This window comes from Triticum urartu, chromosome 5, assembly GCF_003073215.2.
Source record: "Triticum urartu cultivar G1812 chromosome 5, Tu2.1, whole genome shotgun sequence".
In the NCBI taxonomy this organism is placed as follows: Eukaryota; Viridiplantae; Streptophyta; class Magnoliopsida; order Poales; family Poaceae; genus Triticum; species Triticum urartu.
Genome location: NC_053026.1, coordinates 501,785,450 through 501,808,684, shown reverse-complemented (window position 1 = coordinate 501,808,684; position 23,235 = coordinate 501,785,450). Strand labels below are relative to the sequence as shown.

At 47.7% G+C, this 23,235-nt stretch overlaps 3 protein-coding genes across 3 annotated transcripts; 2 read left to right on the top strand and 1 right to left on the bottom strand.

Annotated features, from left to right (window-relative positions):
- The first annotated feature begins 6,358 nt into the window (after positions 1-6,358).
- Positions 6,359-10,713, top strand: LOC125510140 (triosephosphate isomerase, chloroplastic). The gene is made up of 9 exons (XM_048675232.1): positions 6,359-6,674; positions 6,791-6,817; positions 7,523-7,592; positions 8,753-8,876; positions 9,079-9,163; positions 9,302-9,434; positions 9,515-9,688; positions 10,062-10,144; positions 10,282-10,713. The coding sequence occupies exons 1-9, from the start codon at positions 6,522-6,524 to the stop codon at positions 10,336-10,338; spliced, it is 906 nt and encodes a 301-aa protein (XP_048531189.1). The 5' UTR covers positions 6,359-6,521; the 3' UTR covers positions 10,339-10,713.
- An 8,364-nt stretch (positions 10,714-19,077) lies between these two features.
- Positions 19,078-21,510, bottom strand: LOC125510139. The gene is made up of 2 exons (XM_048675229.1): positions 21,263-21,510; positions 19,078-20,041 (listed from the first exon to the last, which is right to left on the bottom strand). Exons 1-2 carry the CDS (start codon positions 21,482-21,484, stop codon positions 19,640-19,642), a joined length of 624 nt encoding a protein of 207 aa, XP_048531186.1. The 5' UTR covers positions 21,485-21,510; the 3' UTR covers positions 19,078-19,639.
- A 326-nt stretch (positions 21,511-21,836) lies between these two features.
- On the top strand, positions 21,837-22,979 carry LOC125507242 (translation initiation factor eIF-2B subunit alpha-like). Its single transcript, XM_048671888.1, has 3 exons — positions 21,837-21,998; positions 22,124-22,427; positions 22,525-22,979. Exons 1-3 carry the CDS (start codon positions 21,837-21,839, stop codon positions 22,977-22,979), a joined length of 921 nt encoding a protein of 306 aa, XP_048527845.1.
- The last annotated feature ends 256 nt before the right edge of the window (positions 22,980-23,235 follow it).

Genomic DNA, 23,235 nt, shown 5'->3' with positions numbered 1-23,235 from the left:
GCCGAGCTCTGCATCTCCCCCCGTGTGCAGCCGCCGCTGACGCTCGTCCCTCTCTCTCCCCGTGCCCAGCCGCGACGATGGGCGAGCGTTTCCCCGGAGATGGCGCGACGGCCAATGGCTTCGGCTGCCGCACGTTGCACGAGTGGGAAGCCCAATTGCTGTTCCAGGCGAACATCCCGGCGCCTCCCAACATGCGCGCACCGGGGCGGTGGAAGCTCAGCGCCGGTGGCATCGCCATCCCCCCACTGCCCGACGTCGACATGCGCCCCGACTACTTCGCCATGAGGTCAATCAGGTGCGGGCATCGCTAATGGAGGAGCAGCGGGCCCTCCCGCAGTACGCCGCCGGCGACCACGAGGCGTGGGCGGCGTACTTCCAGCACCGGCAGGCGCAGCGGCTTGCCTCCACCAACGGGGCGCCGGTGGTGCGGGGCACCAAGAACAGCGAGGGGCGTCGCCTGTGGTGGGGGCGCCCCCAGCCGCATGCTCCACGCCGTTCTCCGGCACCTCGAGGGCGGCAACGACCCGCCGTTCAAGTACCCTGCCGCCCCGGTCCGGAGCGGTGGCCAATGGATGCCGAGGAGGACGGCGTCCTCTTCTTCCTCCTCATCCCGCTCCTCCTCACACTCCTCTGGGTCGCCGGCGCTGTTCAGCGTCAAGGCCGAGCCCGCGGAGACGCCGCTCGGCCGGCGCACCCGCAGCGCTGACATCATCATCAACGAGGGCGGGCGCGCCTCCTCCTCGGCCCCTCCCCGCTTCATCAAGCCGAAGACGGAGCCGGCCGCCGTGAAGACGGAGCTCGGGCTCGCCTCCGTGAAGACAGAGCCATGGCTCGCCGTCGTGAAGACGGAGCCGGGGCTCTCCGACGAGGCGGCCTTGAAGTGGGCGCGTGAAGACTGGGCGCGGACGGAGCTGGAGCGCCAGTGCCGTGCTTATGAGCAGTTCGCCGCTCGGCGCCGGGGCCGCAACGAGGGGGGCGTCGTCGTCCTCGACGACGACAGCGACGAGGACGCGCCGCCACCGATCTGCTAGGGCGACCCCGGGCAGGGGTCCAGTAGGGGTGGCTGCGTGAAGGAGGAGAAGGACGACGATGGCAACGGCGATGGTGGCGACGGTGGCGACTTCGCCGTGCTCAGCGCGTTCTTCGCCCCGTAGTTGCGGCCTTTGTTTTTTTTTTTAGTATTTTCAGTTTCCTATGTAAAAAACTATTTAAGCGGCCTAAGTAATGTCATGTTCGCCGAATTTTAGCTGAAACTTTGTTCCGTTTGCCGGATTTTAGCCGAATTCCTTTTCAAAAAGTATTAAACACGCCTTCTGGGGGCGACCCTGGGGCCGGCGGCTGGGAACCCGAAAGCCCCCAGGCCGATTTTAGCGCCGGTTCGCCCCCAGGCGGCGATTTTACGAGCCGCCTGGGGGGCAACGGTTGGAGATGCTCTAAAAGGTCCTAGAAGCATTGAAACCCAAGTAACACTCTTCCAAAGAGGAGAACCATTGCCAAGGTTTAGAGAACAAAAAGGTAGAGTAATATATTTAAAATCCAAAATCCTTTCCCAATCTTTATCCCCACTCTCAAAATATCTCTTACCCAAGAGGCAAGTAAAGCCATGTTAAAATCCCCAGATTAGAGACACCTAGACCACCAAATTTCTTCTTCCTAGAAACCAAAACCCCACAGGCCAAATGGTACTTGTGAGAATCATCCATATTCCCCGGAAGAAGTGTTTCATTTGAAAGTTAATGACATTAATTATCCATTTGAGAGATTTAATCATAGACATTAGATAAGCAAGATTGCTAGTAATATAGGAGCATAATAAAATAAGTTACCCCTGAAAGACAAAGTCTTACCCATCCAACCTGAAATAATTTTAATGATCCTATAAATGATAGGTTGTAAGTCATCTCTCCTCAGTTTATCAAAGTGCAAAGGCACTCCCAAATACTCGAAGGAAAATGAACCAATTTTACAACAAAAGATTTTGGGCACCTCACTAGGATGGATAGTCAAAAGGCACTCTTATGGAAGTTATTTTTCATACTAGATAAACTTCCAAATCTGGACAAGATCCATTCAAAATTTCTAGCCTTGTCAATGGAATTATCAATAAATAGCAAAGTGTCATGAGCATACTGCAAACTACACACCACCAGGAATGACATTGGGTAAAAGCCCAGAAACTAAACCATGGCCGGTAGCTTTGTACAACGTTTTAGAAAAGAAATCAGGCACACACAAGGTTAAACAGGATAGGAGAAAGGGGGTTACCCTGTTTGAGACCTTTGCCCCCAGTAAAATACGGGTCATCAATATCAAACCAATCAACTTCTCACCAAAACTTCTACAAGAAAGCATTTCCCAAAAGGAAATCCCATCTCACTCTGTCATAGGCTTTCTTATAATCGAGTTTTAAAATAAGCTCCTCAGAACTAGTCCTATTATGAATCGTATGTCTAACCTCATGGGCCATGACAACACTCTTCAGGATACATCTATCCCTAATAAAGACAGATTGATTAGGAGAGGTAAGTCTATGCTAATGGGAGAAAACATATTAGTCATGGTTTCGGTCAAAGTCTTCACAGCACAATTTCTAAATTTTTCCATATCTTTGGCATCATTTTCCTTAGGGATGAGAATAATTAGAGCAAAATTGAGCCTAAATAAATCCAAGGTGCCATTTTCAAAACCTCTAACAAGCCACTAAATTTTCTCTAATCCACCCACGTAGTACTGTAAACCTAGTCGCTAGGTGGTCTATGGATTTGGATGTAATTTTTATTTCTGATGTTCGTTGTACTGCCATGATCAAAAATGAATAAATTGGAAGTTTCCCCGCAAAAAAAAGAAAAAAAATCCGTAAGTGTAGCAAAACTCTTGGTATTGTGACAGAAGAGAGGTGCTAACTATATACAGTCAGAATATCATGAGTTTTTTTTAGCATGGAACAAAGGATGTGTTTGGTTTGTGCCGAAGGTTGCCCCACCAAAGCATTGGCTAGACAAAATTTTGGTTGAGGTTTTGGTTACTCATAATTTGATCAACATTGGCAAGAAAAATGAACTAGAGTTGGCTAAAGTTCATTGGCATGCCAAAAAATTGGCAACCATCCAAACAAAAACCAATCTTTGGGTCATGACCAAAATTTTGGTAAGGTGCACTTTGGCCACAATCCAAACACACCCAAACTCTTACGAGGAACATGTAAAATTATGGTTGGACATTAGGGAGGAAGGGAGGAAGGGAGGGAAAGGGGTCTGTATAAAATCCTAACCACCCCGAGCGTAAGTTTAGGTTTTTCGGTGTGAAAAATCCTAGGAAAGGGTTTCTTTCCTAGGATGTTGACGTGGATATCACAAGGAAATCTTGAGAAACACTGATCGCATCATAGCCCATGCATATAATACACACAAGAACGGTATGCACGTCCCGTACGCACATCGTATCCACCATCGATCGCCATGACAGGAGCCGCCGCCACCGAGCTGATTCTGCCGGCCCTGCGCGGCGCCTACCAGCGCGCCGTGCACTCCTTCTCCTCCTCCTCCGTCCGCGCGCAGCCGGTGACCGGGACGCACCTCTTCCAGATCGACGGCTACAAGCTCGTGCACAGGATGGTCGACGGCTCCTCCATCAAGTCCCGCAAGTTCCGCGTCGGCGGCATCGACTGGCAGGCCGCCTACCATCCCCACGCCCGCGGCCTCTGCGTCGGCGCTGGCCTCCACCTCGCCGGGACCAACAACTCCGGCAAGACTGCCACCGCCATGTGCCAGGTGAGCATCCTCGACCGCGCGGGGGTGCCGGCGTTCAGCCGCCTCATCGAGCCGCGCGATATTCACGGGATGATCTACCCTGACCGGTCCTCGTGGAGCGTCGACGTGCACGACTTCGTCAAACGGGAGGAGCTCCTGAAGTGGGCGGAGGACCACGTCGACGGCGACCGCCTCCGCCTCCGCTATGATGTCCTCGTCCTTCAGATGCGATCAGAATCTCCCGTCCAGGGCTACTTGAAGGACTTTTGGGAGAGACTTAAGAACTAAATCTTTCTTGTCTACTTGTATAATATTCAGTGAGGATAATGCAAGACGCAAGAACGTAGTATAATACTAGTAATATTTTTGAGGATTATATGATTTTGGTGCATTTCAGTTCTTTTTTGTAAGTACGTGACAAGATGGTGCAAGTGTGCTATCAGATTTTTTGGTGCACGTACGTATTGTTTGTAGAAAAATTTTCTCTTCTACGAATATCCAATTTTTTTACACGTAATACTCCATAGATAGGTCGAATTGGATAGCAGCAATAATCAATTTTAGCATGAATTGTTTGGAGAGGAAGTCTGCCCTTCTTTATGGATTCGGCACGATGCAATTTTTTTCCTCCCACCCGCAATTTTTACTTTTACTCCCCTTATATCCGTTTGTTTAGTTGATTCAATGGCTTTATTCATTGCCTTTTGAAACTCCGAAAACACGAAGAGTAGAGAAACAAAACTATTTCAACCTTTACGCCTCCATCCAATCCTCTAGGCCCCCATATTCGATGATTGTTATTTATATGTCATGTGATTTCTCTCTCACTAGGTTTGAACAGTGTAATAGGGAAGCAAATAAGAGCTTGTTAGGTTAGCGAATTTTTTTGTGACAAGGGATTGGTTTGAGGAGCCTATGGATAATATTGTACCTTTGCTTAATGACGGTGTCTAATAAAAACAGTTTATGTTTCTTTCCAAAAAACTATTTAGCGCTAAGCATCTATCTAACCCAATTTCAGTCACTACTCTCATGTATCTGTTTTAAAAAAAACTCCCATGCTCCCTTCTTCTGCCCATGCCTCGCACCAGTGCACCTTGGCATTGCCCCCTCGCCCCTTTTGGCGGGAGGATCCATGGCCCCCATTTGATGCGGGCGCGAATCCGCCTTGTCATGGGCTTGCTCATTGCTCTCTTTCTTCTCATGACAAAACCGTGCGGAGACAAACTCTAGTGTCCGAGCATAAATTTCCTGGATGAGCATACTAACCCCAAGTTCCATCTTTCGGGCTGGTTATAACAGATAGGCATCATTGTTTCTTCTCATTATTGTTAGATGTAGATCTCTATCCAAAGATAGTGCCTCATAACACACGCTAGCATCTCTAATGTTTGTGAATTGTCAATACCCTGAAGCACCATAGCAGAGGGACCTAAGTAGACCCCATTAACCCCTCAAGCGTATGGGGTAAGTGTCCTCTCCCATTGATGGTGGATTCCCCTAAATCTTACCCTACCACTCCACCTCAGGCTGTAAATTTCCTCCCTAAAAATCTGTATATGTACCTTTTTTTTGTGCCAAATTTTGATAGCTTTATTCAACAAAAGTACTTTCGGGATAGTCAGACATCTGGATGCTGATTAGGGAATGAGGTTCAAAGTCCATCCCACTCTCTATAACCATCAGTGCAAGCACACCTAGCACAAATTTGGCCATGATATTAGATATCCTCAAGGTCACATGTGTGGAAACCCCGAGTTTTGCAAAGATCACTCCATCTCGTAAAGGCATTGTCTCGACAACTATTGGATCCATCACACCTTTGTTGGGTTTGCACCATACATCGAGCAAGATGATGGTGAAGGGGCAACACCTCCCGACTAATTTCCGAACTGATTGTAGCATCATATATAGTTGATCTTGACTCATCCTTACTCCGGAGGTCTCCAGCCACAACCCACAAAATTGTTGTATAAGTGCTCATGTCTTCTCCCTAGTGAGTCCATCTATTTCTCGAGTACCATATAGGCCACATGAGCGATATAATCTTAATACGTCCGTGAAACGGTTGTCACAAAGTATATCCCGTGACCATGCATCTGGATGTAGCCCAGGAAGATAGAAATCAGACCAAACTTCAGCATCATCACAGAAGCTCTGACCTCCATGTTTTTTGCATCCGTGGTCAACGGGGACACCTTCTCTTCCATTGAATGAACATCCTCAAAAAAATCTGAAATAAATTCAGAAAAACGCGAGCACCAATACCAAAAGACTTGACCCTTGATGGGATGCTTTTTCTTTCAAGAAAAAACCCTAACCATGGTCTCTCTGACACCCAAGTTTGAGCCTCTACCTCGTACATTGCCGGAGAAGTAGGCATCAGAGATGGACGGACAGAGCAGTTCCTTTCATCCCCTTGCGTGGGTTTTCAGGGGCCAGGGCGCGCGGTGGCCTGTCGCCCTCAGCATCCGGCCCGGCCCGGCCCTGGTAGGTACAGCCGTTGCGAACGTAGGGGGATCCTCGGCCCTCGGCACCCTATCCGTGGGCCGATAAGGCGCGGGCGGAGGCGGCCGGCCATACACAAAGCCACCGTGGCCGCACGGGTCGCCCTCGCCTTCCCCTTTTCCTCTGCTCCCCCGTGCGCCCTCTCCCTCCCCTGGTTGGTGTGGTGGCTGCTGCGCGCATCATCGTCAGAGCCTCCCTCCCTCGCCCACCAACCGCACCACCACAGGAGCGCGCGACGCAGAGATTTGATTCAGGGAGAAGAGAATGGCGGCGCCGTCGTCCCTCGCCTCCTCCCACCTCTCCCGCCTCGCCGCTGCCGCACCGGCCCCGCAGCACCACCACCAGAACCACCAGCTCCGCCTCGGCTGCTCCCGCCGCCGCGCGCAGCGCCTCGTCGCCATGGCCGGATCCGGAAAGGTACCGCCGCGCGCCTCCAATCCCCGCCCTCTTGCCCTCCCCTCTACCCGTAATATTTCCCCGGTGAAAGTCATTGCTCGCGCCTGATAACTCCCTCCCCTGATGTCGTTTTGCAGTTCTTCGTCGGAGGCAACTGGAAGTGCGTAAGTAACCCCCCCGCTCTCCTCACAATCCCACCGGCTTTGCGCGCACGGGCTTGACGCGTCGGCACCGCGCGATGGGGAATCTCGAGTACGGCGGTGTCGGTGGCGGTGGAGATTCCCCTTGCGCCCCGCGTGACGTTTTTTTAATCCTCGCGGCGGCATTGTGGTTGTCGCCTTGGGGGGATTTCGTTTGTCCCTATTCGTTCATGCAGACATCGTGCTATACACCGTACTGATGTCCTCTCCCAGTATTAGAGTTGCTTTTCGTGCCGTGCCGCCTAGTTTTGCAACTTCCGTCTCTGCTGTCCCTTGATAGCCTTCATCAGATTCCAAAAGATGTCCAGATTTGAGGGGCATTCGATGACTTAAGGAACAGAGGAATGCTGCTAGTTATTATTGTCACTGTGTTGTTTTAATCATGACATAAGAGATGCCATAGATTAAGGCATTCAGCAGGGGGCGGCCATCAATCAGTGCAAGGGGTTGCAGCAGCTAGGGTGTTGGTCGTTGCCATCCGAATGTATTCAGGTGGCGGCATGTACATGATTGGGGGGAGCCTTCCTATGCTTTTATGTCTCTGATTTTGCTTCATATTTATAGGGAGCTTTTGTTGACCATATAAAGTTACGTTGCTTAATGTTTCGGTCAGGTATCTTGGAATTTTCTGGATTAATATCTGATTTCTCTTCTTGTCCCTCACTCTAGAATGGAACAAAGGAATCCATTAGCAAGCTTGTCTCTGATTTGAATGCTGCCACACTCGAAAGCGATGTAGGTAAGCTCATTTGCTTCTTCTACGCATATCCTAAGCTTCCTTTCGTTATGACCTGTGCAATGGGTGTGCGTGTTTAATTGGTATACATCATGTCAATGGTGCCTGTTTCCATTTAGTATGGACATTTTCCTGACTATATTATGCACCTTCTACCAGCTATGTTCTATACCTATGTAAATTATTTACTAGTACATTTGCTCTTGTAGAGTAGTGCTATCACCAGAAGTCTAGACCACATATTAGCCCCAACCTGTTGCCTATTATTTTTTTAGTTCAAAGCTCCTAGTTACTTATCAGCCAGTCTTGATCCCCTTGTCTAGCAAAAGATTTAGTTACCTGGGCAGTCCTGGAGCTGCAATCGTCCCTGGAGTGTCTGGCAATGGCGGTGACGCTGCCCTGCTGGGCGGGGCCTAATGTCGTTGTGTGTCTGTAGTTGAGGGCACCTCCTCACCTAGTTGTAGTTGCTTGGTGAGGACGGTCGTGTATGTGTGTGTGTGTGTGTGTGTGTGTCTGTGTGTGTGTGTGTGTGCGCGCGCGCGCTTGTCCCTCCTTTCTGGAGGTTGTACCCCCAATGTCTTCCTGTTCAATGAAATGAAACGCAAAATTCTCTTGCGTTTTCTTGAAAAAAATAGTGACATATATGACAACATACAGGCTACCCCAACTTGTTTGGGACTACAGGCTTTGTTGTTGTTGTTGTTGTTGTTGTTGTTGTTGTTGTTGTTGTTGTTGTTGTTGTTGTATGACAACATACATCATGTATGAGCATCAGTGTCATGTCAGCACTTCCTCCTGGTTGTTAGTTGGTTACCAGGTTGGCCAAAAAAAATGGCATATAGTGTATTAGCTTGTACATGCTCCACAGTAGCAATATGCATGATTCTTTACTATCATCTGTGAATTTTACACCATGGGTACCACCAAAAGATAAATTTTCATGGTGGAAGACACGAGTAGTTTGCTTGCACCAATTCAGTAACTACTTTTAATAGACTACTGTTATGAAGAACAGTGAGTTTCAGATTACTATGGCTGCTCACTTCTGAAGTTAATGTGTTTCACCTTCTAAACATGATTATGTAGTTTATTTTAAGATATTTAGCTGCTTGTCTCATTGACTCGACAATATATTAATATATGGAGCTGTGGGTATGGTGCAGATGTTGTGGTAGCACCGCCATTCATCTATATCGACCAGGTCAAGAGTTCACTAACTGGACGTATTGAGGTGTCTGCTCAAAACACATGGATTGGAAAAGGAGGAGCTTTCACTGGAGAGATCAGGTTGGATACTGCTAGTTGAACTTGTCGAGTTTGTCTTTTCCTGGTACACAAGAGGTCGAAAATTCTTCTGTCACGCTAATGACCAAAAAGCATTTGTTTTACTGGAATGTACTAAGTAATGAGGGTTACAAAATGTTGTTTCTATTTTTGTTCCTTTTGGGCTTTCATTTCTGAGTTTTATTTTCTCATTGGAAAACTCCAGTGCGGAGCAGTTGGTGGACATTGGCTGCCAATGGGTTATTCTTGGTCACTCTGAGCGCAGACATGTTATCGGTGAAGATGATGAGGTAATTACAGATGCTACTGATTTTGTACTACTCTTGTTCATTTCTCTAGAGTCTGAAGTTGACTTTGAGATGTATAGTTGCTGTTGTGATGCAGTAACTTAGTTTGGGATTGCGATCTAACAAGTTTGTCCTATGCAGTTTATTGGGAAGAAGGCTGCATATGCATTGAGTCAAAATCTTAAGGTTATGGCATGCATAGGAGAATTGTTGGAAGAGAGGGAAGCTGGGAAAACTTTCGATGTCTGTTTTAAGCAGATGAAGGCTTTTGCAGGTGAAATTTGGTCATGTTTAGTAGTTTAGTGATGATGGGCCTGAACAGCATTGATTTATCTGCAAAATGTGTGCTTTCAGATAATATTACGGACTGGACAAACGTTGTTATTGCGTATGAGCCTGTGTGGGCTATTGGAACCGGAAAGGTTGCTTCTCCTGAGCAAGCTCAAGAAGTTCATGCCGCTGTCCGTGATTGGTTAAAAACCAATGTATCAGCTGATGTTGCTTCTACCGTTCGAATTATATACGGAGGTTAGTTTCTTATAATGATCTTCATTCAGGGCCAACATGTTCCCTGTTTCACCCATATATTAAACTGATGACTGGAAGATGAACTTAGGAACCATAAATTTAGTATCACATGGTGACTCATAAATATCTTAATAGCCTCATAGCAAAGCTACTACCCCCTTCCTGCTATCGTATCTGAGCTACTGGAGGCATATTTTTCTTGTTATTTTTTGGCGTGTTAGAAATATCTTGAAGCCCCAGTCAGAGAAATTCCCAACCTCTGATTTCACCTTCCAAGGCATTAGACTTTTAGGTTACAGTCAATACTTTGGTAATGGTTAACAAGGCTCGTAAATCCTATGATATGACCATCTCCCCTATGCTTCCGTTGCAGGTTCTGTAAACGCAGCAAACTGTGCAGAGCTAGCAAAGAAGGAAGATATTGATGGCTTCCTTGTCGGCGGTGCCTCTTTGAAGGTATGAGAAATTGGCATCTATTTTCATTCAGACAAAAGAGATGAACTTAGGAAACTAATGCCTTGTGTTCTCAGTTGTTGCATGTCTCTGCTTTATCATCTCAAATCTCCTAAGCAAAATATTTGGGTGTTTTGCAGGGTCCGGACTTTGCCACCATCTGCAACTCAGTGACGTCGAAGAAAGTTACAGCCTGATGTGAGACCACCACCTCCATGGTAGAAATAAGTGATGAGAAAGAGAGGCAGCCTGGCTACCGCGTCGAAAAAGCGTGAGATAGGTGCTCCACGTGAACCGTGAATCGTGTCGAGTCGTGATCTGGTTTTGCTGATTCGTAGAACGAAGAAATACAAATAATACGACGTGGCGCCATTTTGCTTCTCATGGAATTTCTGTACGAAACGGGAGTTTTCTTCTTTGTACGTGAGGGAGTGGTCACACTCACACCTGAATTGAAGTGTGCTCATGCTTGTGGAACTGTTGTTCTGTTGTCGGTCTCCGGGGGGGCATATATTGTGTCGTGTGCACTGAAGTCATACTACGTGTTGAGGAAGATCACCTGTTACTTGTCATCGTATGCCACTGGGCCTTGCCACCGTAGCTTTGACTTCACAGCTGTTTGGTTCTCCTTAGTAGCTCTCTTTTGGTGTTAGAGCTGTGCTGTCTTGTTGTAGTGGCTGAGGTCCGGCGTGGATCTTCATGGGCGTGTTTGGTTGCTTGCGTAGCTACAGGCTGCACTGCATGGGGCGTCCTGGGTGAGCCTGGCCTGGTTGGGCTGATGCAAGGATGAGTAGAGATGGGTGTTTGGTGAACTTGCATGATATTGCTGCACTACGAGCAGGTTTTTCTGAATTTTATTGGGCTTGACATATCATTGTTTGCTAGCTACTTCAGCGACAGATGGCTAATACGTAATCCATCGCTCGAGCCGCCAGTCATGACCAAAACTGCACTGCTCCAGCTATCTCGCACACTTGAACTGAAACAGAGGAAATAGATTGGCTGAGTTGTGCAGACTCGACCGATATTGCCGCGAGTCACCGTGCAAATGCAACCGATCGTTTCCTTCAGTGAGGAACGCTGTGACGCAGCAGCGCCGGGCGATGAGACCCGGAGCTCGGCGGCTCCAGACGGCAGGACGAGGACGGCAGCAACGATGCTTGGTCGAGGTCGACGGTGGCTGCAACGCTTGGTCGACGACGATGGCGACGGCACTTGGTCGAGGACAGCGGCGGCGGCGACGCTTGGTCCAGGACGACGACGACGACGGCGACGCCACTTGGTCGAGGACGGCAGCGGCTACCCTTGGTCGAGGACGACGGCGAAGACACTTATCGAGGACGATGGCGGCGCGCGGCTAAACTTGGTCGTGGACGACGACGGCGACAGCACTTGGTCGAGGACCACGGCGGCGGCGACGACAACGACGACGTTTGGTCGAGGACAATGGCAGTGCTTGGTGGAGGTTGAACGAGGACAATAGAGTTTGACGAGGGCGGCGGCGATCGTTGGTTGAGGACGACAACGGCGGCATTTGGTCTAGCGGCGAAGAGATGAAAGATAGTAGAAGAAAAGCGAACGAGCCAGAGCCTGCATGCGAGAAACGCGAGAAACTTGCGTTTCCCTCGGCCTGGCTGGGAGGCCTCCTTTTGCATCCACGGACCAGGCTCACCAGCCCATGCAGCCTATCAAACCACCCAAATTTTACATGGCGGGTGCGAGCCACATGCAAACCAGGAAACCAAACACCCCCCATGTGATTCCGCACGCCCTATTCTTGGTTGGTTGGTTCGATGATCGCCTTTAGCGAAGTTGGTGTCATTTCTCAGAGTTTGGGATGGCAATGATTTTCGCCCGGTTTTTCATTAATTAATTAGACAACTCTCTTCTATTTAATTAATGAATGAGGCAAATCTTTTGCCTCCGTTTCAAAAAAATACTACGTGTTGAGAAAAACAGATTACTCCCTCCGTCTCATAATATAAAAGCGTTTTTGACAGTAGTGTATATTAATCTATAGTGTATTGAAAACGTATTTAAAATGACAAAAGCTGCAAGTCCAAACAAAAAAAAGATCTCAAATTTGTTAAAACCAAATGTACACGCAACACATCTGTGAAGTAAAGCTCGCAGCCCTTTGTCAAAGTTGCATATGTATGACACGAATGACACGGTTGGGGTCTCCACGCCGAGCCTTTTCCAAAAGGAGCCACCATGTTTGAAAGCCGCGCAGGTTGTCAGCCACATACATACCTACAGCCTCGTCCTCTGCCCCGGTTGGAAGGCCGCGGCGCTCCCTTGAATTAGCTCGCCAACTCGATCACGAATGTATAGTGGAGGTACGTGCTTCCGTTCGGGATTCAAGTACTGGCTTATCAAGTTCTTGGGTTTCTTGCAGATTTTTTTTTAAAAGGGTTCTTGGGTTTCTCTGCTTAACGTTCTATACTCCGTTCGTGATGTTTTTCCTCTCCTTTTAGCTCATCCGATACTTGCTTAATTTCACGACTCCAATTTCAAAGAATTAGTATGGCGTCAGTGCTACTGCTCGGCGCCGTTGCAGTCATGCTGAACCTATCATTCATATCATCAACGCGGCGTCACCATGGATGCAGAACACATTGCGGTGACGTGGAGGTCCCCTATCCATTTGGCATTGGTATCGGTTGTGCTATCGAATAGGGCTTCGATATCAACTGCAGCAGGACTGCCGATGGAATCAAGATGCCATTCATTCCTAAGTGGGAGATTCTAAACATCTCGGTGACCCATGGTCAATCCCGAGCTTTGTTGACCATCCCGACATATTGCTACAATTCCAGTACAAGAGAAATAGATGTCTACTTTTGGGATTTCGAATTAACTTGCCTTATCGGTTTTCTCACGAGCACAACAAGTTCATAAGCATTGGTTGCAACACAATTGGATATATCTACAAGACCAACGGCATGACAAGGGATGCAACAGGATGTGTATCGGTGTGTGGGAGCCCAGAAGACCTGACAATGCTCGTGCGTTGCTGTTGGCTGCTGCCAAAATGTCGTTCCCAAGGGCTTAATGGGCTACAACATCTATTTCTATGATGTGGATTATGTCAATACTTCAAATAGTTGGTACTTCAACCCATGCAGCTACACCGGCTTGGTGGAAACAGAGGCGTTTTTCTTCAGCTCCGATTATGTAACAACTACAAGGTTCAATGATACCTACAGAGGCGTTTTTCTTCAGCTCTGATTAGTTCGTAAGAATATTTGTACACCAATCGATAAAAAGGATTTCTGCAGTGGACAAATGTGTATGATACTATTTTCCCCCTCTCAAGCATGTAAAAAATCCAAATAGAGAAAGGAAAATGAGGGGTTAGACTGTGTGGACTTGTCTCTTTAATAATGGGGGTTACAGATCAATCTTTACAAATAGTTTATAGAAGACAATTATAGAAAAAACAGCCTAAAGAAAAGAAAAGGAGAGCAAACAATTATACAAACAATCTATTGTACTCATATTATGTTGAATTGTTATACTTGTTAGACTTGCCTTGCATATTGAATGCTATTTCTCTTCAATCGTTGATTAAAGAATGGTGCAGACAATACCTTTGTGCTTAACTTTTCAGTTTGACAGTTTGACTTGATGTTAATTCCAGTAGAATTGCAACTCCCTTCTTAGAAAAAGAACTATAGATCAAGTGTCATTTTATTTTAATCTACTCATACTTCAATCTACATATCTGTTTATTATATTACCTTAGAAGGATTTTTTTTTCTCTGTAGATGTCAACGAGTGTGATCAAAGTCCAAGTCCCTGCCCTGAATCTGCAACTTGCCAAAACACAGTTGAATTGTACTATTGTTCATGTCCTTTTGGCAGCAATTTTGAAAAGGAAACAAACTCGTGCACCAACCATTTAATAGGTAAATCACCAGAAGTTAAAACCTTGCTTTATTCATCTTACAATCAATGATGCACCCTTTTAGACTCTAAAAATGATCTTTGCTGTGTAGTCTGGTAATATGTATGAACACTTCTGTAGGAGTTGTTATTGGACTAAGCTCTGGAATTGGAGTTCTGTTTCTTGCGTCGGTTTCAATTTTGTTGCTTCAGAAGTGGAAGAGAAGTACTAAAAGGCGAGTTCGGAAAGCACACTTTGGAAAAAACAGAGGCCTTTTATTGGAGCAGTTGTTCTCATCCAATGAAAGTGCCACCCATAGCTAAAATATTTTCATTGGATGAGTTAGAAAAGGCAACGGACAATTTCGACCCCATGTGCATTCTAGGCCATGGAGGGGATGGAACCGTTTACAGGGGGATCTTATCAGATCAACGTGTGGTGGCCATAAAGAAGTCCAAAATGGTAGATCAAAGAGAGATTGATCCCCGGGTACCGAGCTCGAATTCGCCCTATAGTGAGTCGTATTACAATTCACTGGCCGTCGTTTTACAACGTCGTGACTGGGAAAACCCTGGCGTTACCCAACTTAATCGCCTTGCAGCACAGGTGAGTGCTAGATGCTTGTTAACACGGGATGATCGTATCACTGTATCAGAATTGGTAGTGAGGCTGCAAGTGCGCTTGCGTACCTCCATTCTGCTGCGTCCATACCAATCTTTCACAGAGATGTGAAATCTGTCAATGTACTCTTTTTTTTTAGCATCAGTACAGACACAAGCGCTCTATTCACGCGCATACACTCACCCTATGAACGTATACACGCACATCCTACCCCTATGAGCACCTCTGAGAGATTGAGCCGGCATATCATCTTGAGATTTACGAAGTCACCGTAGGCGCCTCGTCGTCGACAGGAACGTCTCCTCCCACTGAAAGCGCATCGCCGGAAATCCAGGAATAATGCGAGTACCAGGATTTGAACCCTGGTGGGTTGGGGATACCACTGTCCACCTAACCAACTCAACCACAAGTTGATTCGCTACCAATGTACTCTTGACTGATAGCTTCACTGCAAAGGTTGCAGACTTTGGTGCTTCGAGATCCATTTCCATGGATGAAAATCGCGTGGTCACTACAGTGCATGGTACATTTGGATACTTGGATCCTGAGTATTACCGTACAGGCCAGCTGACTGAGAAGAGCGAAGTTTACAGTTTCGGTGTGATGATCGTCGAGCTCCTGACAAGACAGAAGCAAATCTTCCTTGATTACTGTGGTGAAAAGCAAAGCCTGTGCCACTACTTCATTCAAAGTCTACAAGATAACATTACGATGGAGATCATTGACACTCAGTGTGTTCTCTGTTTCGCCCATATTATACTGATGACTAGCAGATGAACTTTAGGAACAAGAAATTCTGTATGAGACTACTACAACAACAACAATAACAAAGCCTTTAGTCCCAAACAAGTTGGGGTAGGCTAGAGGTCAAACCCATAAGATCTCGCAACCAACTCAAATTCTGTATGAGACTAACTTATAAATATCTTCATAGCATCTTAGCAAGGGCGTCGTATCACGTGAATCCGACCATCTTCGTGAATCCGTGCATCCCCTCATCGTCAATCGTTTGATCTAGATCATGTGCCTGCTGTTTGTTTGCCCGCTTTTTGCACAAACACGCCCGCCTCCAGCCTTGTTTGCCCTGTAAATTTTGCAAAGAAAGCCCCAGCGAGAGCAGCTCTCCTAGTTCACCACTCCCCAATCGTTTTCCAATCTCAGAGCATGCCCTATCCCAATGACGACCACGGCGGCATGCATCTGCCTGATCAATCACGGCCACGGGTAATCGCCACGACGACCACAAAGGAATCCATCTCCCAACTCCAGATCCGCATGGTGGACAAGTCCTCCTTGCTGGATACAGTGCAACCAACTACCATGGCGGGTTCTACTGCCAGGGACAATGAGAAGAAAGAGTCATATGTTTGGTTGTTTGAGACCTTCCTGGGAGCAATGGGGGGTGTAGCGCCGAGACTCATCATAACTGATGAAGCTACTAGCATCAAGAATGGAATTGATAAAGTTTTTCCAACCTCAGTACACAGGTTGTGCATGTGGCATATAATGGAAAAACTTCCAGAGAAGATTGCACCTGTGATTAGAGAAGAACCTGAATTTTGGAAGAGGATGAACGCATGTGTATGGGGTTCAGAAACCGTGACCGAATTTGAGTTAGAGTGGAATTCCATAATTTCAGACTTTGGGTTGGAGGATAATGAGTGGTTGACTAAAAGGTTTAGCCTTAGAGAATCATGGATACCAGTCTATTTCATGCACATATCACTGGCAGGCATTCTGCGAACAACTTCAAGGTCTGAAAGCGCAAATTCTTTTTTTAACCGATTCATTCATCGCAGGCTTACTTTTGTTGAGTTCTGGCTTAGATTCGAGACGGCTTTAGAATGTCAACGTCAAGAGGAGTTGATTGCAGACAATTCAAGCATCCATAGGACCCCCCAATTAGTCACACCGTGGGCAATGGAGAGACAAGGTAGTGAAGTATTCACATATGAGGTGTTTGTGAAATTTCAGGAACAAGTTATTGATGCAAGAGACCACTGTTGTGTTCAAGGAATTGCACAAGATGAGGGAATTAAAATAGTGACCTTCAAAACGGGTGCTAGTAGGGTAAGGGAGGTCCGATGTGACACGAAAACCATGATAGCTAACTGTTCGTGCAAGTTATTTGAGTCACATGAAATCCCATGCCGCCATATTATCCAAGTGATGCGAACTGAAAATCAACAGGAGCTCCCAACCTTCTATATTATGGAAAGATGGCAGAAACGGTGTAAAAGGTATGAAAGTTATAATAATTATTACTCTTATTTTTTCGAAATCACATGGTCACATCATTTTTTTGTAGTGAGAGTGTTTACGATGAACAAGGGAACCTTCTAGAAGAAAAGCCCGCCGACTCCTTGGATGCAGCCGCGAGGAAGAAGATTTCAACAGTGCGAAACAAGTTGGAAGATCTAATTCAAAGAGCCAAGCAATCAGATGAAGGCATGGACTTTTTGGTAGCAAGTGTTCTGAGCATTGAGGAGCCTCTGAACCAAATGGTTCCTAATGCAGTCAAGCGCACTAGGCAAGAGGAATACGAGGCGTTTATTGGTTGCAACATTCCTACTCAAGTTGACATACACCCGCCAAATGATGCTCATTTGGTAGGGATATTAAAAGAATAAAAAGAGGAAAGGAAATGAATGGGGAAAAACAAAAGGAGAAGAACAAAGAAGCCAAGGCCAAGGTTGAACGCTTGTGCAAGACATGCAACCAAATAGGTTTTCATGACAGTCGCAATTGTCCAACCAAAAAAGGTCAAGGAAAAGAAGCCATGAATGTGCAACCCATTCTTCCAAATGGTGCAGCATCATAGCTAAAAGTCTTTGAGGAAGGAGATGAATTTTGAATCTCATTTATTCGGTTTATTGATATTTGAATTTATGTAATGGATGTCAACTTGTGCTTTGTCCAAATATTTAAGTTATTTATATCACACTTGATTCTGAACTCTATTCATCAATTGTTGTCACAGAAAAGTACATGTGCTGAATATACTTCAGAATGCTTGGTGCCGCTGCTTCATAAATGTTCTGTAGTTTTCCCTGTTTATTAAGCAAGAACTGAACAATAGGTTAAATTGTGAAACTATTCTTGCGGTTATTGACCATTCTCATCGACTCAGAAGACGACCAGTGGGTTTGCGAATGCTGAACTGAATTTCCTTTCTCCCTCTACACTGCTGAAGTACCGGCCATACTGTTTTTCGGTACCAAATGATACTTGTAAACATGTACGCATTAACTGACAGTACGAATCATGTAGGAACAGCTCAGCTTACAAATGACAGTACCAAATGAGACTGTTTTTCAAAATGAATCGTGTAGGAACAACTCAGATTAGAGACTGACAATACGCGTCAACAATAGCATTCACGAAAAGGAAGTGAAACAGCCATTTCTTTTTTTTTTAAATCAGTCAGCAACAACTTGGCATCCTCTTGTTTCCTGAATTTTACATCCACCTCTTTCTGAATTTTGTAGCTCGATTAGCACACCCAAACAATATCTATAATCCTATTGAAATCACCAACAGCAAGTTATCTAATATAGTAAGAACTAGCTACATGGTCGCAGCAGTCATCTGGTTGTGCTGGTCTTGGGTTGTGGTCCAAGGAACTCTAGGCCGGCTTTGCCTGAAGAACTTGGCGAACAGTTCGGCAGCACAGCAGCCGGACAAAAAGAATTATTGCGGAGGCGCACGTCTGGCTCGAATTCATGGCGAGAAGATGCATGTCCGGAGGGCTCCGTACATCGCAGTCGGGCAAGACCACGCTGCGCCCGCCGGCGAGAACTCCACGATTCAAGGCGATGGCCACCCACTTGGATCTCCGCCCGACCGCACGCTCCGACTGTCGTCGCTGGGATGTGGTGGCCGCCTCCGGCATGTCTCCATCGCAGCGTCCAAGGTGGTGCCCACAATCACCGGTCTTCGTGGCAGGCCATAGTCGCTGGACATAGTCTTGGCCGCCGCGGCCGTTGCCACCGGTGAGATGCAGGTTAGGAATCAGGATGGGAGGAAAACGATTGGGGGCGGTGAACTGGGAGAGCTGCCCTCGCTGGGGGTTTTCTTGCAAAATTTACAGGGCAAACATGGCTAGAGGCGGGCGTGTTTGTGCAAAAAGCGGGCAAACAAACATCAGGAACAAGACCTAGATCAAACGATTGACGATGAGGGGATGCACAGATTCACGTGATACGACGCCCTTAGCAAGCTAACCTGTTCTTGCGACCGTGCGAGCAATTGGAAGCATGTTCTTCTCAATATTTGTGGTGTCGGAAATATCTTGATAACCCCCACTAGGCTTTCAGGTTAGAGCCAACACTTCTTGGTACATAGATAAAACTGCGGCCCTACTAATTCTGTCTCACACTAAATGATGTGTAAAATGGATAATTTCTGAAATTCACCATCTTTAGAATGACTAGCAAGTGGCAAGTGTAGCCACAGTTGTTTCATAATGTTGTCTTAGGTATTTGGGCATCTTTTCTGAAAGATAAAACAACCAGATGGGCACTTGGATAGTGTAGTTTTCATCTTCAGCTGGGCATGATTTATTTACAGCAACCAATGATCAACATATACTACATATTCACTGATACTGCTACTGCTACACATTACACCACTTATGCATTTGATGTACACCTTTTGCATCTTGTGTCGCCTTTGCCCAGCATCAAAATCAACAGAAACGGCCAAGACAGTAGCAGGAAACAATATCCAAATATTCTTAATCTTCTTGGTCTCGCGAAACTTCAGAATGCTAGCCATTCAATCTCAAGCCTCGCAGCCGCAGTCTTCTTCTATCAATTAGTTGTCCATTCACTATTTTTCTTGCCACGGAGCCAACTGTAGCAACAGAAAACCAAATAACATAACACAAGCCTCGACAATGCCATACCATTATTTCATTGATGATGAATCCAGCTCCAAATAATATGTGCGGTCTCCTGAGCGCTGACCACAGTGGTGCCTTTGATAAGTCATCGCCCTGAGTTGCTATTGCCTTCAGATGCTAAGCTGTCTAGCAAGTCACTTCCTTTGTAGTTTGTGCCACCAAGCCCAGGATTGGATGAGTAGCGGCTGTCTGCAACAGACAAGGATGCTGATGCTGTCTTGTTACGCCCAGCATCCCAGACAACAAAATCTGTATTTTCAAGGAGGCCATCAGAGGCAATCCTTGCATCCTGGAATGGTGCATTACATTTTTGCTTTGAAAACTTAATGCAAGCCTCCTTTGCTGATTCAAGACAAGAAGCCATTTCTCGTTCTTCGCATTCTTCTCTTTCTTGATAGTTGGTTGTTGCACCTCCAAACAAACCTTTCCACCAGGGGGGCTTGCATTTTCGTGTTGCAGCGATTGAACAGCCGGAGCGTGCACCAGCCTGCAAAATGATGAACCAATCCGCTGTTCATTCCATTTGCAGGAAAAGATCCATTGTTCACAGTTAGGGGGGTTAAGTACATCATGCAATTAGGAATGATGAAGCAAGCCAAATGGGCTGGCTGAGACCACTGGAGATCTTTAGGAAGCAAAGCTTCTACTTGTATACAAAACACACAGCATACTACTAACCAGCATACACGGTAGATTTGCTCCAGCTAAATCCAATTTACTCTTGTCATGTCAGGAATGAATTCTGACAGTAAGAACTCTAAGGTGCACTTCAAATGCTTAATCACACAATACACCATATAACTATACACCCACATGCAATTTAATCTTGGCATCCACTCCATCCGTTTCTAAATTTAAGTCTTTTTAGAGATTTCACTCAATTTGCTCCGTATGTAGCCTGCATTGGAATCTCTAAAAAGACTTTTATTTAGGAACAGAGGGAGTATAATAGATCCAGACTTGCAAGATCCTAATCTGATTACTAGCACTTTCTCCACAAAACAAAACGACGACACAAAAGACTAATGATGCAAAAGGTGCACTTCCACTTCATTTGCCCATTCAACTGTAGAACATCACCAAGCAAGACAGCTAAAGCTAAGCAGCCATGAAGTGGTTTTTGTCTCTTCATTGTGTGCAGCTGATAAATTTACCGACTAGCAGTACTAGAGCAAGTCAGCTCGGCCAGCTGCAAAAGTAAACATTCCTCGTCTTCCCAGACACGGAAGAACAAAAAAAAAACTGGTCAACAGGGTCGTCTATAGACATCTCAGTCGGCCGAGAAATCGACCGAGACCCAGGAACATCTCGGTCAACTGGGAATTAGCATAGCAGCAACACCGCAGAAGTAAAATACGCACGCGGAATATATGCCATGTCATGAAAACCCCGAATAGTAAGTGATCTTGGGTACTAGTCAGGGGCTTGTCTGCACTGTTTGGTGTACGCAGCTGCTAAACTTGCTGCCTGGCATTGACTAGCGCAAGGCAGCTCGGCCAGCTGCAAGAACAAAAAGAGGGCAAATGCTTCCGGTGCTAGGAACTGCGCTGCCATCTGCAATCAGCGTCTACCCAACAGATCTAAACAACCGTCGTCGAGTAAGCCTACACAATCGGCGTCTCCTAGATAGGTATGTGACAGCGCGCTTTGCCTCCGATGATCCAGGCATGCGAGACAGACACAGATTGCCAGTTGGGCAGGGGCTTACCTCGCACTGGGAGAAGAGGCTGGCCTCGGCGGCCTCCCAGGCGGCGCGCCAGCTCGCGGCGTCGCGGAAGGCGAGGACGGGGGGCTCGGTGGAGGCGGAGGAGGAAGAGGAAGGGACCGGCGCGCGAAGCAGAGGGAGGGGCGGGTCGAAGGGCACCACGGTGGCCGCCGGGGAGTAGTCCTCCGAAACCTCGCCGCCGCCGCCCGGCAGTGGAACGTCCATTGTTTGTGTTCCCTGGCGGCGGATTTGCGTGGCACACATCGTTTATTAGGGTTGAGTTCACGATTCTTTCCTTTGGGCTGGGCCGGGCCTAAGGAATTCGAATCACGGCCCAAACAAACAGGCCTTATATGGCCCACACACACATGTCCATATATATAAAACGTGTCCCCTCCGGAAGCGGAGCAATAGGATTCGCAACTCACGATGGAAACCACGACGCTGTAAGCCGGATCGATCGCCGTCGTCCGCCCAACCCCAATCATGGCTCCTCTCCCTGAGTCCTTTAGCTGCAACAATAACCGCTGCTTCCCTGCAAGATCGCGTTACTGCTTCCACCTCCGCCGCGTCGACAATGGCCGAGGCGGAGACGCCAGGAATCGCTGGGTGCTTGGACCGGTGGACGAAAGAGGGGGCCGACGAGGCCGTGGCGCTCCTCGACGCCGTCCGGTCCAGCAAGGCCGAGACCATCGCCGGGCTCCAAGCCGATGTCAAGGCGGCCGCGGAGGAACTCAAGGTCAGCTCTTGAGCTCTTGATCTCTACGTTCTGATCCAGTTTCTAGTCAATTTTTGCACACGCCAACCGTATGTAGACGAGTTTTATGCCTGATCGACGACACGCTGATGGATGAAAACTTGCAGCGCCTGGATAGCGAGCCGTACGGCGCGCTCTCGGCGGCCTGCGACATGTTCGTCCGGTACGTGCGTCGTGGCGGCGTCGCCGATGATCAGCCCGCACAGTTCCCCGCCCTCAAACGCCGTTTGGTCGGCCGCGCCACCAGATTCGGGGACATCTGCCGAGGCGCGCGCGGGGCCATCGCGACGCTCTGCCAGGACTTCTTGCTGGACGGCTGCACCGTGCTGGTGCACGGCCACTCGCCGCCCGTGCTCGACGCTCTCCGGCTGGCCGCCACCCGCGGCAAGCGCCTCCTAGTCCTATGCACCGGTACGCTACGCACGCATCATTAACTCGCGGAATAACCAAGACTTCGTAACATTGCCAATAATGTTTGGAGCCTAATTTGTTTTCGTCTTGCATGCAGAGGGTAGGCCGGACGGCGCGGGGCTGAGGCTGGCCGGGGAACTCGCGGCGGCCGGGGTGCCGGCGAGGGTCCTGCTCGACTCGGCGGTGGCCTACTCGATGGGCCAGGTCGACGTGGTGCTGGTAGGCGCCGACTTAGTCGCCGAGACGGGCGGCGTGGTCGGCGGCGTTGGCACGTACCAGGTCGCCCTGGTGGCTCGCGCCATGGGCAAGCCTGTCTATGTGGCAGCAGAGAGCTACAAGTTCGCGAGGCTGTATCCGCTGGGACAGAAAGACATCGAGCAGGGCGGTGGCCGAGACGTGGACTTCGGCGACGTGCCTGTGCCGGCCGGCGTGGACGTCGAGGCGCCGGCCAGGGACTACACCCAGTCGAAGTACCTGGAGCTTCTGATCACAGACCTCGGCGTGCTACAGCCGGCCGCCGTCAGCGATGTGCTCCTCCACCTCTCCATGTGATTGCAATTGAACGCCATTTTTGGTTTATACGAGGTAGAAAAGGCTCGTGCACCACAACGGAAGAAACAAATATACTGATTAGGACATATTTGGCAGATATTTGTCTTTTAATCTTTTTGATTTGATTCATGATTTTTCATCCAGTTTTTCCTAAACCCCCTCTTTTCACGCGTTGTCAATATCCAACCTATCTATCGCTCTACCGATCAAATCTGATTTAGTTGGGTGAAAGCAAATATAGGTTAGAGCATCTCCA

Excerpts from the sequence above, each read along its gene's own strand:
- LOC125510140 (XM_048675232.1), top strand. The coding sequence starts at position 6,522 with ATGGCGGCGCCGTCGTCCCTCGCCTCCTCCCACCTCTCCCGCCTCGCC. Across the intron at positions 8,877-9,078 it reads GCTTTCACTGGAGAGATCAG|TGCGGAGCAGTTGGTGGACA; the intron begins GTTGGATACTGC and ends GGAAAACTCCAG. Across the intron at positions 9,164-9,301 it reads TTATCGGTGAAGATGATGAG|TTTATTGGGAAGAAGGCTGC; the intron begins GTAATTACAGAT and ends TGTCCTATGCAG.
- LOC125507242 (XM_048671888.1), top strand. The coding sequence starts at position 21,837 with ATGGCCGAGGCGGAGACGCCAGGAATCGCTGGGTGCTTGGACCGGTGG. Across the intron at positions 21,999-22,123 it reads CGGCCGCGGAGGAACTCAAG|CGCCTGGATAGCGAGCCGTA; the intron begins GTCAGCTCTTGA and ends GAAAACTTGCAG. Across the intron at positions 22,428-22,524 it reads CCTCCTAGTCCTATGCACCG|AGGGTAGGCCGGACGGCGCG; the intron begins GTACGCTACGCA and ends TCTTGCATGCAG.
- LOC125510139 (XM_048675229.1), bottom strand. The coding sequence starts at position 21,484 with ATGGACGTTCCACTGCCGGGCGGCGGCGGCGAGGTTTCGGAGGACTAC. Across the intron at positions 20,042-21,262 it reads GCCTCTTCTCCCAGTGCGAG|GCTGGTGCACGCTCCGGCTG; the intron begins GTAAGCCCCTGC and ends ATCATTTTGCAG.